The sequence below is a fragment of the Sabethes cyaneus genome, chromosome 3 (genome assembly GCF_943734655.1).
Source record: "Sabethes cyaneus chromosome 3, idSabCyanKW18_F2, whole genome shotgun sequence".
NCBI lineage: Eukaryota > Metazoa > Arthropoda > Insecta > Diptera > Culicidae > Sabethes > Sabethes cyaneus.
Genome location: NC_071355.1, coordinates 68,098,516 through 68,117,319, shown reverse-complemented (window position 1 = coordinate 68,117,319; position 18,804 = coordinate 68,098,516). Strand labels below are relative to the sequence as shown.

Sequence of the window (18,804 nt, the reverse complement as noted above, 5' to 3'; positions counted from 1 at the left end):
GATATGAACGCGCCTAGTCCGTTCTATTTAGTTTTAAGTTTAAGGAATTAAATTTTAATTCCTATATTATTTACTCAACGAATAATTAATTCCTGACTATGGACAAATTCAAACTAAACAATATAGAATCAGTTATTTCCTGCATTTTCGCTGAGTTTGTTATATCATTTAACGTATAAATAAGACTGCGAATCAATACCCAAGCAGCACACTTTTCGCACTTCTGGTTACAGAAACTTATATGTGATTGAAATCAGTCATAAAACGATTGGCATAACTGGTTTGCAACAACTGTGCTAGTAGGGTAGTTATTTTCTCTAAGTTTTGTAGTAAATAAAAACCGATTGCCCATTTTTCTCCTTACCTGTGAATTTACCTTTATTGTGTAGGATAATCTGAAATAACTACCGAACTGTGAATAATAATCCTAGGCCATTTTTTTGCTAGGCTAGGCCATTTTTTTAGTAAGATTATGAGCTCTTAGGAATTAAATTGATTTTACTAACTATAAACTATAAAGATTTTAGAGAAAAATCAAGATGACATTCAAGGTGTTTTCGTTATTTTTGGGATTACATATCTCTCTTAAATATTGAGCATGTTTAATAGAACATATAAAAAATTTTTATTCTTCTTATTTGGTGTGGAAAATGCTGTTTCACAGGGAACAAAAGCTTATCCTGTAATTTTTACCGCAAAACACAATAGTGGCTAATCGGCGCATTGTTCATCTAATTATCTAATTCCTGCCAATCTGATCGTGGATGCAGTCTTCAATCAGTCGCTAAAATAATTCAAAATAAATATATTAAATATTTTAGATTTGAATCACATTAGGTAGTTAGAGATGATGAATGAATGACAATTATACACATTAAAATTTAGTCCAGCAGCTATGGTATAGTAATTGTAGAAATTTATACACTGCTTGTTTATTCTGCATTGCTTCCGGTCAATCTGTTGAAAAGACGTCTATGTTTGGTGGAAATATTCCTTAACTTATTCAACAGCTTAGTGCTGGCTTTTTCCGTATCCATGAATTTCCCGAAAAATTGATTCGAATAACTGACAAAGCTGTTGAACGCTGACGGTTGGTATTTACCATCAACCGGCTGTATGTCGTATGTGCGAAGCCCAAAGTTGTTAACGTGAGTCTCTTTTGTACCGTACTTCAACGGAATCGAATAATTCCGTTGAGGACTGATTTTATAAATCTCGTAATATATTTCAGCAAGCTCTACAAATAACTGTTCGGTTGCGACTGCTCTAGATAATGTAACCCCACTGAGGTAATTTTTAATCATCTCATAGGATGGTGGATTGTCACCACCTACAAAGACCGAATCACCAATATAAATGTCTGGAAGAATGTTTGCATTAGTGAGCAATCTACGCAACAGTGGCGTGCGTGTTGTTGGGGTAATTTCGCTTTGGAATAAGCTTTCACTTTCATTTGCGGGAACACAACGACAAACGTATCCTTCTTTCACTAAATGATTGTCGAAAGATCGTTTGTGAATCGTTTTCGGTAACGGAATTACCGTAAAGTTGTTGGAAATGTTAAATTCTTCTCGAAATCGTTTAGCTATTGCAGACTTCAAATTTGATTGCTTAAGTCGATTAGCAAGTGTGCGATTACATGTGATGAAATTTTCGTGGAGTGAATATGTTTCATTGTTTGTGAAAGATGAGTTTCTGTATTGACCGTACCGGCAGTAATCACACTCGCAATCTGCAAGTAAAGTCAAGTTATAATTAAAAGAAAAACAAAAATTAGATGCATTTTCGCTCACGAACCCCTTGGAACGTGGTCAACACTGGCCGACAGTCGAAGTTCCTTGCACTGAGGACCGGTTGGTGGAGCTATTACTTCGAAGTCGAAGGTATCCAGATATTCTCTGTATGATGGTCGAGGTGGTCGCTCTACTCTAAAATGTTGTCTAGAACAACTGTAAAGTAATATTTTTAAACAAATGAATCACTACACTTTCCTTTGAATTTTACGTTGGATATTCCGGATCGCAAGGTGCTTCAAATTCAACGTCGTGCGTTTGGTATGGTTCTACGTAGCAGGGAGTTTCATTTCGTTCTACGTTGTAAGAATAGGTTTTACATTTTTGCCCAATAGGTGATGGCGGGGCTTCCACATCGAAACTGGTTCGACACAGCTCACATTTGTTGCAACACTTTTCTGCTAATTCTTCATGGGATGATCCACAAGCTGAACACCCTTGCGGCTGTAATTATAAAATCGACCAGTTAGACGTATTTTCGGGTTCTTCTTTGTATACCGCCATAAAAACCTTGGATTGTGTTACTGTAGCTGATATAATAAGCACTATAAACAGGCTAATGACCGATTTATTCATTATGAAAGCCATCGTTACTAGTTGAACCACAAGCTTTAAAGACAGCTTTATAACAAACGAAGTCATATTTTTGGTGGTTTGGTTATTCAATTTGCGCTGGCCGTTGTTATCTGTCAACGCAACGAAATGTAATGTTGACGTGAGCATTGAGAATTTTATTTCTCAGTCATTGTTTGGTTTGCGAAAAAACAGATCAAATTGGCGGTAGGCACAATTGATATATTGTGATGTCACGGAATATGTAAAGCCAACTCTGGTCAACAATGTTCTACAAGACATAAAAGTCACGTACTGATGAACATTTGTAACAGCGTCAGCTGTGAGTTATTTAGCATTAGATAGCATATTTGTTTATGTAAACACAACTGTTTGGTCATCTATTTTGAAAGTATATTGTAGGAAAGCAGAAGCAAAATAAACGACAAGTTGAAATACCAGATGCATTATATTAGTCACCTACGCACCACTCATTCACAAGTGTTGATTTTTTAAGGAATTCAAACTTTTTATATTGCATAATGGCTAAATGAACACCGCCTTAGCATTAACAGGCCTTCCCTGCATCGAACACGAGTAAAAATTTGCCGACTTCGGACTGTTTGCATAGCACACGTTTCGGATACGCGACAACTCCCTCTGCGTAGTAGGGTATGTTGCTGCTTCGTCGTAATTGCCTATTCCCGTCCTATCCAACACAAATTATTAAAAATATCAGCATTTTTATGACACACAATGCAAAACTAGTTATTCCCTAATATTTTAGTTTGTTGTCTGTCATACGCGATCAATGAAAGTGAGCTGAGATCTATTTAAATGCTTTTTATCATTAAATAAGTCGTACCAGCCAAATTTTCTACGTTTTTTCGTGCGACGAAGAAGAAAATGTCGACTAATCGTTTTAATTTCCGTCATTCATAAATCATAAATGAAAATAACTCACGTAAGGCATTATCGTTATTCTACAGCCAGGAAAACTTGCCTGACTTGCAAAAATTTTGCAAAATAATATTTGTCATGCCGTCTTACACAAATACATGCTCGTTAGCGTCGTAAACATTGTTGTGATTTTTAGTTCGGACGATGAAAAATTTTGATGGACGGATTTTAAAACGGTACGACGAATTTAAGAAATAAAGTCAGTTGCGAAATTTCAATAATATGCTTTAATAATTCAATGATTTCAAAGTTCACGGATCGGAAGGTAAGTGTGTTTTAGTCAAATCAGCACAAAAACTTTTGGAGTATCCATTAAATCCATCTAGCAAATTATGAAAATTAGAAGGGCTTTACTTACTACGACGGGAATTAGAAATAAACCCTACTTTCAATGATATAAAAACATGCTGATATGACAAAATGCTTCCTTCGGTTACTAATGAGCAATTATTCCACGCCAAGTCGTCTAAAAAAAGCTGAAACTCTCTGATTTGGATGAAGGTATCAGGTATCAGCATCTTTGGCTCGAGCAGATCTGTTTGGATCGGTTTGGATCAATCTGATTTGAATGAAACTTTACCAACGTGTAACCGGAGGAAATATGCACCTTCCATTTTTTAAAAGGGCGTACACTTAAGTCTTTTGTTACACGGTTTATTTGTACGATTTTTGAATTAACGCGGTTTTTTTACGTCGATTTTTGAATTAACACGGTTCATCTTACGACGATTTTTTGAATTAACGCGGTGTTTTACAACAATTATCGAATTAACGCGGTTTTTTTAAACGGGTTTTCTTTACACGGCACGAATCGAAAATTTGCGATTGTTCAAAAATAATGTCAAAGGAAAAGTTGCAGAAAATTGATTTCTAAACATGAAAAATATGCACTGATAAAAAATTTACCAGTTTTTCAAAAATTTGAAAATAAAACCAAAATTTAAAATATCAAAAATATACATTTTTGACTTTTTTTTTAAATTATTGGAAAAAATAGAACAACTAGTTGGAAATAGAAGTAATTTGCAATATTTTAATAATTGTTCTGAAATGGAGCAACTTTCATGAACGGACTTCTTAGAACAACTAGCTAGCGATTTTTCAAGTATAATATGACAACAACAATTATTTTCCTAAATACAACCGTTTTCGAGATAATTGGAGAAAAAGCTGGATTTATTTTAATTTTGTATTTTAAACAAGTCTTTTATATCTATTACTCTAGTTGCTCTAGTGATATCTTTGGAACAAGAGATAGTGCGGGAAAATTTGGGCACTTTCTGCGAAAATCCAAATGCTTCTCATCGATGGAGCGGTAAACAACTCGGAATCAAACATTTAATCATATCCCAAGTGATCAGACGATCACGAAGCATCAGACTACTAAGCAGAAGGAAGGTAACGGCAGGAAATGTGGCACCACAGACGCAAAGAATGCCGAAATCCACGACAATATGATGCGTGGACATGTTGTGCTCCCGACATTCCTGGAGAATTTGTCGGAGTGAGAAATCGGATCCCCAAAAACCCCGTCTGGTACTGCCCCACGAATTATCCTGTTATTGGAGATTTGTTTTGTCGGATAATTAGTACCACTGGGATAATTATTTTGGTCTTTTGGGGTTGCTATCGGGGATAGATCTGGGAGAGCACTTTGTATCAGCGTGATGCCACGTTCATCCTTTTTATAGATGATGGGAGGAACTGGTGACCGGACGAGAGCTATAAATATGGTTGCCATACGTAAGAATGGCATAATGTGTGTTTACCATAATATGCGGGAGCCATAAAGACATGCCATAATGGATGAGAAACATAATGTGCATTTACCATAATTCATATATTTAACGTCTTCTAGAATCTAGATGAACCAGGGCAAGACGGCCAAGTCGCGAGTGTTCGCCGGTGACCCGCCGTCGAAAGCGCCGGCCACTGTGGGGGGGGGGGGGGGGGGGGGGGGTGTGACCATTCTCCCGCAGAAATCACATCTTATTAGGTCTTGTAAGTCACGGTTAGACACAGCCACAGCCAGGCGATTTCGATTCTATAAGAAACATACGGACAGACAGACAGAAATCCATTTTTATAGGTATAGATTTACAGCTACTTCTGGTTTCACTATTCCCACTTTCATACGTACTACTAATCTTTCTTATTTTCCGGTGAGGACCCGTTTTCACTAAGCACATCTTCCTTACTCGTCCAAAAGCCAGTCCACTAGCCATTCCGTTCCTGATCCTCCGCATACACTGCGGCCTTTGCCGCCAAGTACAACGTAAACTGGACACTGTTACAGGGACCGGCGTTTAGATCTACCGGTCAGTTATTTATCGAAAACGGCAATATTTTACGCTGCCTGACGTTTCGGCCCTGTGTTTTGGCATTTTTTAAAGGTAATATCCACGACCGGACAAGAAAAACATAACCAAATTACCAAATTCTTCAATAATATTGTAGATAATAAGTAACTCTACACTTGTCCTATAAATCACTTTTTCGAATTTTGTTTGGCTGAGGCGCTGTATTCAGAAGAGGAAAAAAAGAAGTAAAAAGAGCAAATCAACCCTGGTCGGAATAACAACTCACTTTTCAACTTTTTAGATTTGGATCTTACAGCCTTCAGTCTTATGTTTTCCTATATCAAAATTTCATAATTTTAAATATTTTATTGTGTCTCACTAGCTTGGCATGTTAAGTTCTACGAGTTCCAAACATTTTCGTTTGTGCATGATTGTTCGATTTGGAATTTTGTTCATTCATCGAATAATATTAGGACTATTGTGCGAAATCTTGTGAATTGTTTTCTTACAAACCGGCGACGGCATAGTTTTCTGGATCCTTTAAATAGCTTCTGATTATACCTACATTTACATTTCTTAAAATATTTATTAAAAACAGTGGATGTGGACTGTAGACGCGACATGTCGATAATGTCGAAAATAGGAATGGAAAAATATTTTAAAATAAAATTTGTTTTTGGATTTTTTTAATCTTTGATGGATTTAACAAAATAAATAGGTTTTATTTTCCATACGAAATGTTCTTATGTTCTAGTTTTATCTCCATTTATGTACACAATTGTTTACTCTAGTAAAATAGAGTTTCAGTGTACTAGTGAGTATTTAAACTGAAGTTCTGATACATATACTTGATTTTGTACAAATCGTTTTAGTTATAATTATATCAGTATCATTTGGCTTATTTCAACTAAAGCTGCAAAGCTTAGAACTTCAGTCTCATATTTCAAAGTCAAGATGTTTTTACATATTTACATAATTTTAAAATTAGTAATCAACAGCTTCGTCCAAATCATCATTTTCCTCTTCGTCGTACTCGTCATCATCAGGCTCATCAATAGGAACGTTATCTTCACACAGTTCGCAAGGACTGTCGCAGGGCTTTATCTGCTCAAACATGGGCGTTGGAGCGTTGACTTTATCGTAACAAATATCCCCGTAGGATTGCTTTTTAGGGTTACAGGGAGATTCGTCTTCCTCAGACGATACCGGTTGATAAACGCGGTTCTTCCGCGATGGCTTCAATTCAATCACTTGACGGTTGAATTTATGTAACCGTTCTTCCATCACGTTTGACGTCGGTTTCATTTGCGGCTTAACTTTAATGGCGTGTCCCTGGAAGTGCAAATCTGCTTCCGATACTGACACTTGCTTCTTTCTAGCGGCCATATTGGCTAGATGTTGACTAACCGGATCAGCGAAGTATTTTCTACGGAAATAGAAGAGATAAGTTGATATTTTTTAAAACTCTTTCGTTAACGAAACAAATCATAATAATTAGATGTGGCGAAATCTGTTAAATGTTTTGCCTTCAATTATTCAATTTGTGTTAAGTATTTCACACAGTATGAAAATGTTTTGCGATGATTCTAAATTTTCATCGAGTCACTCAGATACTATTTCATTAACACACTGATATCATAAACCAGAACAATTTAGTATCTGCTAATATAATTTTCACTAATAACAGTTCGTATAAAGTATCCGCATAAGTTTCACAAATGTTGTTCGGCCTTCGCTGCACTTACTTTGGAAGTTGCCCACTATCCTTGTATCCACATTCACACGAAGTATCCGGTGCAAAAAGAGGTTTTTCATCCTTTGGTGGCCGCTCGGGCCGTACGGCGGCTAGATCGATGCAAGAACATACATCCTTTATCGGTTGAAATTCCACTGGGTTCATTTCTTCGCAGATTTTCACCTTGCAGAAGGGGAATGGCGGAACGGTGGATGCCTTCAGCACTTTATGTATGCACTCACATTCGTTTTTATTGCAATTCGGGCACTTTATCACAGAACCACCGGCGATCACTAGCAGCGCCAGACTGCATATCACTATCAGCCCCGGTTTCATTCTACTAGGGTGAAAATAAGGTTTGCACTTCCCGGAATTCGATTTGCATTCGATGGTATACTCTTTAGGAAATGATCACGCGGCGCTACTAGGTTAAAGACTTTATACTAGCAAATAGGTTTACTTCTTTAGATTAGCCATGGTATTTGGTTCAAACAAGGTTTCCCAACACATAACGTGCCAGTCTTTGCCATTGGTGCAGATCGCTGTAATTCGTTGCGCAATGGATGCGCTGAGGGTTTTGTCACATAGCTGCACGAGTTGTTGATGTTTATAGCTCAAGTTCAAAAATACTACCGATAAAAAAAAGGTAGCTCACCTGGCAGTGCACCAGGTCGTCGCCGCTCAACAAACAGTCTTCTGTCCGCTAACTGAAGGCTGCAGCTTGCGACATTCTTCTTAATAAAGCCTTTGCGGCTTGAAAAAATATTTATATTTATCTAATTTAAATGTAGATTTCAATGGAATAAAAACCATTTATTTTGTTTTATTAAAATGCGTTGTTTGGCCGTATTTGTGCGTTGAATCTACTGTAAGTTTCCAGTGAGCCAAGGTTTGAGGAACTCGTCGAGTACTACTTTCAAGCTAGCAATGTCAAGAACGATAGCAGCACGCAGTGCCGCACTGTGTTCCGTCTGTCAGTTTGCGGTTCATGTCAATTTCCGCTATCCTTAATCCAGTCTTCTTTGCCTTACTTACCGTAGTTTCCTTTGACTGTGTCATCATAGGTTCCGCTGTAAATCTATAATTCGGTAATTTTTTCAAATTCTATTTTGAATCAATTTTGTATACAGTTTATGATCAAAATCAACTGATCAAAATTTGATCAGCTTAAAGTTTTAGCGATTTCGTATGCGATCATTTTGATAAATTTAGCAATTTAAGCGAAACATCAGTTAATGTCAGATTTTTATGTCATGATTGCATTCAATTTGACTCGCTTTCTTCGCAATTTGCGTTTATTAGTATGTAATTTTTGTCAATAAAATTCTATCAATCAGTGAAAAAAAATATTTTAAAAATTAGCCAAGAAAATGTACATACATTTTCATAAAAGAATATTTAGCCTGCCATGTGATGGTTCCTGTAAATGTTAAGAAAAATTAAGTTTTCTGGCCATAAGCAAGAAAAAAATATTATAAAAAAAATTTTAAGAATTAAAACATGGTGATTCCAACTTCATCGGAGTTTTCCACCGACGCTGAAAATTTTGTAGAAAAATTACTTATCTGATATTTTGTCTGGATAGCTGAGAAACTTTTTCTCTGTTAACTGAATAACAGAGTAAGGCTTGTTCGCGACAAAATTTGGACATCCCTAAACACACACAGCTTCGGAATTACATTAACAATGAGTGAAATATTTTGCAGAGTGGTAGACGTATGTCTGTTCTTTCTGAAAATATAACACTTGTTTATATTACGCGCTCAGCGCTCAGCGTAAAATGGCGTCGAAAGAAGAGCAGGTGCGAAAAGCAATTGTGTACGGTCGCAATGAAAATCCGGATCTCTCGTTAAGAAACCTGCCAAAAAGCTTGGATTTCCTCCAAACACTGTTCACAGTGTTTTAAAATCATTCGATACTCACTTGACAACAGCTAGCAAGAAGGGAAGTGGAACAAAAAAGGATCTGAGGAACCACCACAAGGATGCGAAGGTAAAACAAATATTACGGAGGAGATCAGATCTTTCTGTACGTACCAATTGCTCGTAAAATAAAAATGTCGCCTACATTTGTGCACTCTTCTAAGCAACGACAAGGCATGAAGTCTTTCAAAGTAAGGACTGTGCCAGACCGTAATGATAAGCAAAATACGACGGCCAAAACACGCGCTCGTTAGCTTTATCGCGAATATTTAACGAAGTTTCCATGCGTTACAATGGACTATGAAACGTATATCCTAAAAGACTTTAAACAGCTTCCTGGTATGTTTTTTTTACACTGCCATGAAACGGAATGACGTTGTAGAGCATTTTAGGACAAAGAAGAAAGCCAAGTTCAAGTTCCAGCTAAATTGGTTGTCAACAAGTCTGCGCTGACCCTCATGGCAATGGTAAACTCCAAAGTTCTCCAATTTTTCATGCAGACTAAATAAGTAATGTTAATTTGTTTGATAATTATTAACGATACACACATAACTGATATAAAATTGTTTCATGAATTAAACTTCTAGCAAATTTTTTTTATTGCAAAATTGAGGTGTCCAGATTTGGTCGCGAACAAGCCTTAGCATCGATAGCATCTGCGTCGGATCTATTATTATTCTGGAATGGACATTATTATTCTGGGCGATTTCAATCTACCTGGTATTAAATGGCGTGAACGCGGCAACGGGTACCTGTACCAGTACGCTGGCATGGGTTCGTCAACTTTATCGCCAATCAATATTGAATTGTTCGATTGCTATAGTACTGCAACCGTTCAACAAGTAAACGATATACCCAACAAAAATGGGCCCCTCCTTGATCTATGCTTTGCCGGTGTTCGTGGCTAGGCCCCGGAAGTAACGATGGCGCCTTCCCCGCTTGTCAAGCATGTTCTGCATCATCCAGCTCTGCTAATCACCAAACAACAAATACTCCGTGACGTGATCGTCTTCTTCGGCTTAGCCCACGCTTTTTTTGGGGATTTTTCTAAATGTGTTAAACTGCTTCAACTGGAGCACAGTTTTAGATAATGACGATATAAACACTGCCGCCACGACCTTCTCTAATATCTTGAACCATGTTATCGATCGCCTCGTTCCCAAAAGAACTGCTCCCGCTCTGAACCAGATACCCTGGCTAAACACTAGTGTCCGGTCCGGTCCGTGTAGCAATTAAGGCAAAATAAAATAAAAAAATTAAATAATTAATAATTATTGAAATGGTTATTGAGAAATTAGTGTTCCACCAATCAGCCAGCGACGACGGCAGAAACATCTTTCTTCACACGATGCTGCAACTATATAAAAGCTTGTCCCTCGGTGAGTTTCCTCATACCTCATTCACTACACGAACGCGAAGGAAGCAACATCTACGCTAGCAACTATAAGCAGCAGCCAGCGGTGAGAAGACAGTCGGACGCGAATCCACGACCAATCAGAGAGCAGTCATCAGGCAGGGAAGCAGCGGAATATCGTCATTTTCAACAGGCATCGAACGATGGACCAGACTTCATTCGGGACTGGTCGCGACGGTCCGGTACGGTTAAAAATTGGGACGAACTTTCTAAGTCCGGCATTATTCTGGTCGGATTTGGCTCTGTTCCGGCTCCGGAACCAGAACAGAGCCAAATCGTACCGGAATAAAGTCAGAATAAAAAAGTTCGTTCCGATTTTTAACCGGACCGGAACCCGGACTTCAATTTTCGTTCCGATATCGAACACTACTAAACACTATGCTACGTCGTCTCAAATCCAAAAGGAAAGCTGCTCTAAAGAAATTTTCGAGGTACATGACCTTACCCCTCCGCAACCACTACCTGTCGATCAACACGACATACAAACAACTGAGTCATTCTTACTTTCGAAGCTACCTGAGAAATGTCGAGCGAAGATTGAAACCAAACCCTAAATTTTTTTGGGAATATGTCAACGAGCAACGGAAAGATGACGGTCTACGCTCGGTTATGTTCCTGGGTGATAAAACGGCGAGCAAATTTGCGAACTGTTTTCGATGAAATTCTCCAGAGTATTTACTGATGAACGATTGCAGAAATACCCACAGCGACGGAGTATGTTCCTTTCCTTGGCCATTCGTTGAATAACCTCACCGTCGATGAAGTGACCATCGGTCGGCGCGAAGTTTAAACTTTCTCGATCCGTTGGATCGGACGGTATACCACCTGTTTTCCTGAAAAAAAAAATGCATCTACGCTCTAGCCGCTCCAATGAGCCACCTTTTCAGCTTATCCGCCAACTCAGGTGTCTTTTCCTCAGCATGGAAATACCTGTGCATAAAAAGGGAAATATGAAAAACGTAGATAACTATCTAGGATCTCTGGTCTAAACTCAATTTCGAAATGGGTTTATGCCCAAGCGCTCCACGACTACCAATCTCTTGACTTTACATCCTACGTGTTAAATAGCTTCGATGGTCGGTCGGACACTGATCTTTCCGCAGCTTTCAATAAATTGAACCACCAAATCGCCATTGCCAAACTGAATAAACTTAAGCTTGACATAAGTGGTCCGTTGCTGTGTTGGTTCCGTTCATACCGATCCGATCGCCACTTAAAGGTGAACATTGCGGGCAGTCTCTCAAGATCATTCACCGCACATTCTGGAATCCCACAAGGCAGCCATCTCGGCCCTTGAATACTCCTTATCCACTTCAATGACGTCAACAACCTGCTTAAAGTTCCGCGACTCTTGTTTGCAGAAGACCTCAAGTTGTACTCAATAGCTGAAAATCTATCCGACGCAGCTGTTCTCCAGGAGGAATTATCAACATTTGCCAAATGGTGTGTCGACAATCGTATGTTGCTAAACCCCAACAAGTGTGAAGTCATTACATTTTTTAGAAAGTTCAGCCTGTTCGATTTTGACTACAGTCTGTGAAATATGCCATTACGTCGCGAAAACGGCGTCAAGGATCTGGGGATACTGCTCGATTCTAAACTTACTTACTTTCATACTGCACATCGCGTTCATCGTGAATAAGGCCTGCAGGAACCTTGGGTTCATTATGCGCATCGGCAAGCACTTCCATGATGTTTACTGCTTGAAAGCTCTTTATTGTGCATCAGTCCGCTCCAATCTGAGTTGGAGCTAGCCGAATCGAGTCAGTGCAGCGCAGATTCATTTGTTTTGCTCTTCAGAGAATTCCGTGGAATAGCCCTTTCCAACTGCCAAGCTACGAACAACGCTGTAGGCTCATCGACCTAGACCCCCTTCATATTCGTCGCGATGTGTCTCCAATTTATTGATCTCGCGAGCGGGTTGCCCGTCTATATTGGAAAGCCTTGATATTCACGTCCGGAGCCACTTTCTACACGTACCGAATCGACGGACTAACTACAGCAGCTTCAGCACGTCTTTGGAAATCGTTTTTTATCAATAGCACGTAGTTTTTAAGTTTAGGTTATCATTTGGTCAACAAGGCGTGTTGATGTACAAATCAACAAATTCAAATCAACCAAGTGCGCGTTTGTACTCCAGGTTTGAGCGGCTCACCACCGCGTTTGATCCAGAGCGGACGGCTGAATTAAGCAACATGTTGTCTTTGTATTAAAGCTAAACTTGCAATTGCTGAAATTAGCGCGGCATTCCGTTGATCAGAAAGTCGTCTACTCCCAATGGCAAAAGATTTCGTAGGGGGGCATTCAGGCGGCATATTAGGCAGTATCAGACAGCATACGATAGAGTCGAGCGCGATGAGGTACGACAAATTTCGAATTGCACAGAGGTTTGCGGCAAATGGATGGAGATGGACTACCCTGTATGTTGTTTAACATCACTATTAAAGGTATGATTTGGCGACCGGGCATCGAAACGAGAAGAACGATCTTCGGCAAAAGTAGCCAACTGCTAGCTTTCACAGGCAACCTTGATATCATTACTAGAAACCTTGGGACGGAGGAGGCAATCCATACCAGACTAAAAACGGAGGCTAGGAGAATTGGGTCACAAATCAATGCGTATAGGGTAACCAACGTATTTTGAACCCCCCCGATGAACTAGAAGTGGTTAATGAATTCAAATTTTTTGGGATCTCTGATTACGACCGACAATAATTCGAGTAAGGAGATTCAGCGACGCATTCATGCTGGAACTCGGGTTTACTTTTCCTTCCGCAAGGCGCTTTCATTAAGAACTAAGAAGCATATGCCACTGCACATTGCTGACGATGTGAAACGCGAATCAAACAGATAGACCTCCACGAACTTAAGACTGTAAGTTTTTTTTACAAAACACACACGTGGTTCTTGCTGTATTTGAACGAGAGGTGTTGCGGACTATTTTTGACGGAGTACTAGCGAAGAGTGGCGCAGGCGTATGAACCACGAGCTGCAGGCATTATTTAGATATATTCTCTCGTACATCTAGTGATATTCGGAAGATTGCGGTAGGTCGGCCACGTGGCAAATATGCCGGACAACTATGCAATGAAACCTGTTTTCTTCAAGAACCCCACCTGCACCAGAAATAGAGGGGCTCAACGAATTGGCGGTGCATATCCTAGAACCGAGTACAGTAGTGGCAAGTTCTTGATAAAGCTCGAGCCACCCCGGCTATGTATTGCTAGATGATGAATATAGCTGATATCCGTGGAAAAAGCGCTTAATAAGCTTTAATACAACCAAAAATTCTTGTTAGGTTAAGCGGCAAAGACTACCCAATAGGCCGTATGAATAAAAGAGTTAGAGCAAATGCTCCCATAAGATTTACACGGAAAAAGCAAAGCAAATTGTTTTATTCATACGGCCTAATATGTTAAATATATTTCCAAGAAAAAGAGGAAACAAATTCTGTAAAAAAATTGTATGGAAGAAATTACTCTCTCACAGTCGTTTTAGTGATGGTAACTAAATCGGTTTTGTCTAAATTGTTGAAAAAAATCTGCCTTATATTATAAAATAGTAAGCGTCCGCTTGGGAAACATGATGGTTAATCTCAAAAAAGCTCAAAAAGCACTTTTTTGATGTACCGAACTAATTTTTTTCTATGTAAGAATGACTTAAAAAATCAAACACTTGGCTGTATATAAATATGTGTCTATTCATCTTTAAAATACGCCTTCAATATAATCCTTTCAACTAGAAAAAGTCTGCAGCTTTTGGACGCTTTGCGGTAGAGGGAATGTCTAGCAAATTATCTGTTAGTACTACCGAATCCGTTGCTTTGTTGGTGGGCGCTGTTATCAGTGGTGTCTTTCTTCTTACGATAGCCGTTGGGGAAGGTGTTGGTCGTGGTTTCCTACTCAAAAGTGGGCTCTTGAGCGAATTGTTTGAGCCTATTGGCGAACGCAGTGGGCTGGGACTGCTTATAAGTCCGAGTTTGTTGGACGCAAGTCGACGGGCCGCGGGTGACATGCTAGCAATTCTGTCAAATGTGTTGCGAATCATTGGTGAAGCAATATTTCGACGAGCCGCCTCAATTGCTTTAGCCTTCTTCGAGCGTGATTTTTCGGCTGCCTTCTCCGCTAACTGCAATCCTAGAGCTTCTCGTTTGGACGTTTCTGCGATACGGAACGATGGTCCGGACGAGGCTGGATGTAGAGGCGTATCTGCGGCATCTAGACGGAAGGGGGTACCCTCAATTTCACCCCATGTGAACAGCGGGCTGTCTGTAACACCAGGACATGGGGAAGGACTTTTCACAAAATTAAATCCTCGTACAGCTGGCGTTAGTGAAGCTTCTACCAATTTCCCATCCACACCAATCTTTTCGGGGAGGCACTTGGCTTGACATCGAGCGGCTTCTGTAATGGCCTGCTTGCTTTCCCGTTCGTTAAAAGGATTAGTTTTAAGCCGGGTATTGTTATGAACAATCTCTTGTTTTTTATTAACCAGTTCGATCTCTTCTTCTCTGCTCCTATCGACGCCATCAGGAATATACATAATGTAGTTTTTATTTCTATATGTCCACATGTCCAATTTCTTAGGCTTTTCCTTTTCATCGAACTGGTTTTCTATGCTAGGCAATGTTAAGCTCTGCATAAGACTTTCTTTGCTGCTGTCTTCCGCTGCATATAATACAGAAAACTTTTGTCTCATTTTCCGATCGGCTGCTTCAATAATTTCCTGAAAGCTGTCATTATCTTCGCTGGTGTAGTTGTGGAGAAAGCTGTCTAGCGAATGCTTATCCGCTATCGTTTTACTGGAACTTTTGCTAGAGCTGGCACTGACGTTAGACCGAGTAGAACGGGGTTCCTCAGTGTGCAGTGATGCACTTGGCAGTGGAGTTTCGAACGTAGCAGGACTTGCTGTAAAAATATTGGGAAATGTAAATTTAGGTATATATGCTGGCATCGACATTTAAATACGTACGTTCTCTGAGCAGTGGAGATTTGGAGTTGTACTTCGAAAAAATTTGTCTCAATTTGACGATGTCATTGCTGGCAAGTGCATCAAGATATTCATTCTGTGCCTTTAGTTTTTGCAAATCCGGGAAAAAGTCTCTTTGTATGATTTTACTCATTTCCTGTTCAAAAAGAATTCAGCATTAAATTTAATGCGTTTTTATATCATTAAGATTTTATTACCTCTAAGTATTTCTCCTCCGTAAGAATAACTTTTTTCTCCACTTTAGTTTTGGGAACAGCAGGTTTTTTAAAAACATTTACTGCTTTTTCCATTTCCAACATTGCCTGAAGAGCCTTTTCTCCTGGCTTAGACATTTTAGAAATAATTATTCTTGTTTAAAAAAGCAAATTTTGTTGATACGTTTCAACTTCGCTGTATTGTTTTGATTTGTGCAGAATGAGGACGCAGCAGCGAATGCTTCGAATTTTGACACATACGGACAGATGAATGATGACGTCACTGTTTCATACCCTCCTGAAATTCCAGCCTACTGCCCTCTGTTGTTCACTGGTGGAATGTATAGGCATCGTGGTGAATATATTTTGGGCTGCCTGGGGTAATACGTGCCCATACGTGCCGTTTAGGTAAATCCTGTTTTTTCGTCAATATTCAAAGCACATTATTACGATTTGAAAAAGGCGTGCAAATTAATTTTTTAATTTGGATTTTTAATGTTAACGTAATCTGAAATGTAAAGCTGCAGAGAGGGTCCCGAAAAGTTCGGTCACCGTAATTAGATAACTAATAATGTCGTTCCTTACCAACTGCCATTATGTATTACATTTCCTAAGCAAGGGAGGGCGTATGAATTGCTGAAGAAGTATTTTCGTTGAAAATCCACATGCGCGAGATGCATCAAATTTATCACAAAACAATAGAAATTTTTACTCTAAGGATTCCGAGCAGTGAAGATATTTAGTGATTTTCCTGAAAATTGCGAGAAAATTTTCGTTTCGACCCACTCACCGGCCGGATTATCCGACCCCCCGGCATATCACCATTTTTCTAAAAAAAAACAAAGAGATTTTTATAATCGAGCAAAAAAAATTGATTTTAGGCATTTTTACTTAAAGTTTAAGGGGGCATAGTACTTTTTCAATTTAAAAAAATCGAAATTTTTTTTATTGATTATTTCGAAAGATTAACATTTTGACCATATGTGTTTCAAGTCATTTCGATGAATTCCAAAAATTGACAAAGTTACAGCTATTTGTACCGCGCATGTCTGGAGCGATTACATAGCGAATAAAATCTTCAACGTCGTTTTTCTCGAAACCAGGTTTTGAAAGTCGGTACCATAAATATCTCAAGAACGGCTGAAGCAATTCTCATGATTCTTTTTTTGTTTCAAAGCTAACAAAATTATCTAGTGTTTGACCCATCCTTTTTTCGATATTACAATTTTTGTATTTTTAAGAAATGTTTAAAGTCAATTTTTTCGGCTAAAAACCTTACTTCTATGTTTGAATATCCGCCATTTTGTTATGTGTTCGAATTTTAAAAAAAGAATGGGTCAAACACGAGATAATTTAATATTCTTTCATGTCGTTTTGGAATTTTTCAATTCGGATAAGCCCCCCAGCGCCAATCCATGGTACCGCAAATCATGTTTTTTTCGAATGATCATGTTCAAGGAGCCGTAGGAGAGAGGGGAAGAGGTTCACATATGCAAACAAAACTGCAAATATTAGTATAAAGTGCAATGTTTAGCAAGTAATAAACCCGAATCGATTCGATTTTCGCGTTATCGAGAAAAAAATATTTGAAATAAGGCAAAAAATACGGTGTAAAAAGTACTATGCCCCCTTAAACGTGAAAACCAAATCTATTCTTGCTTTTAATATATGCTATACGTTATTATTTTCCATGCAAAAATCTACGAAAAAATACAAAAACGAAAGAAAAATTTTTCGGCCGATTTTCCGAAATTCCGTTGTTCGAATTTCCATTTCTGTTTCGTGCCAGAAAGCATTAACTCAACTCGTACAATAATTTTTCGAGTTTTTCAGGCTGTAGAACCTACAGACAATTGATTTTATGAAAACAAAAAATTAACTCATTCTATAAATTATTTTTTTGCCCCCAGATTTTTCAAGCCAATTTCTAGGGGGGGGTGACAGAAACTTTTAAAATTATTTGCAAAGGCCTTATTTAGCTATTAAAATAGTTACCGTGGCATGTCAGGAGTCATATTGGTTACAGAAATTTATTGAATTCGGCAAAATTTTGAAATTTTCTGAATTTCATTTAAAAAGCAAAGCAAAGCAAAGCCTGGGTGCTAATTCCATTATCGAAATTTGACCTTCTGTGTTTTATACGACAGACTTCGCAACCAGCTGTTAGAATACAGAACAGTGCGGGGTCAGTGCTACGATCCTATTGACTCTAACAGCCTCTCCTAGCCGAGATTCGAACATACGACGACTGGCTTGTTAGACCAGCGTCTTACCTCGAGGCCAACTGGGAGGAAGAGAGAATTTCATTTAAGACCCCTTGGAGGCTTAAAAAAAGTCGATTTTTCTAGAAATTTTCTAGAGAAAATCCTTTAACTGATTAAAGTGAAAATTTGTGTACATGTTATGGTAGATTTTGGTTGTATTCTAACATATTTTCTTTTGAAAAAAGGTATTGAAATGGCTGCTATAGTTAATCTCCCGGAACTCTTCTAAAATATGGCGTCTTACGGTGAGCACGATATCTATGGACTGAAGCGTCGGAAATCGAAAAACCAACAAGAAATCGGTGTTAAAATATTTGATCTATAGAATGATCGAAGAAATTAGCAATATAATCATTTTTGACGAAATGGCGGCTTCTTAAACATAAAAAGTCGATTTTTGGTATAAATTTTGCTCTTAAATTGTCCATAAAATGAGAAATATTAATCGGTGAGGAAAAACCTTCGATAAATCTCTAGAATTTAGCCTTAGAATACTTGTGTCAAAATTTGAAGTGATTCGGTCCAGCCATTTTCAAGAAATCTTGCTTACCGACTTTGAAAACACTGTTTTGAGAAACATGCGTTCAAAGTTTCGCGTTCCTTCGTCAATCGGTCTGACCCGTCGTTACAAATATGCATATAGCTTCGTTAATATTTGACGGATTGGCATTAAATTTTCTG

At 38.6% G+C, this 18,804-nt stretch overlaps 2 protein-coding genes across 2 annotated transcripts; both read right to left on the bottom strand.

Moving 5' to 3' along the window:
- Positions 1-6,589: 6,589 nt before the first annotated feature.
- On the bottom strand, positions 6,590-7,676 carry LOC128739671 (uncharacterized). The gene is made up of 2 exons (XM_053835167.1): positions 7,351-7,676; positions 6,590-7,031 (listed from the first exon to the last, which is right to left on the bottom strand). The coding sequence occupies exons 1-2, from the start codon at positions 7,674-7,676 to the stop codon at positions 6,590-6,592; spliced, it is 768 nt and encodes a 255-aa protein (XP_053691142.1).
- A 6,698-nt stretch (positions 7,677-14,374) lies between these two features.
- Positions 14,375-16,040, bottom strand: LOC128743112 (splicing factor ESS-2 homolog). Its single transcript, XM_053839635.1, has 3 exons — positions 15,863-16,040; positions 15,648-15,801; positions 14,375-15,583 (listed from the first exon to the last, which is right to left on the bottom strand). The coding sequence occupies exons 1-3, from the start codon at positions 15,995-15,997 to the stop codon at positions 14,415-14,417; spliced, it is 1,458 nt and encodes a 485-aa protein (XP_053695610.1). The 5' UTR covers positions 15,998-16,040; the 3' UTR covers positions 14,375-14,414.
- Between the last annotated feature and the right edge of the window lie 2,764 nt (positions 16,041-18,804).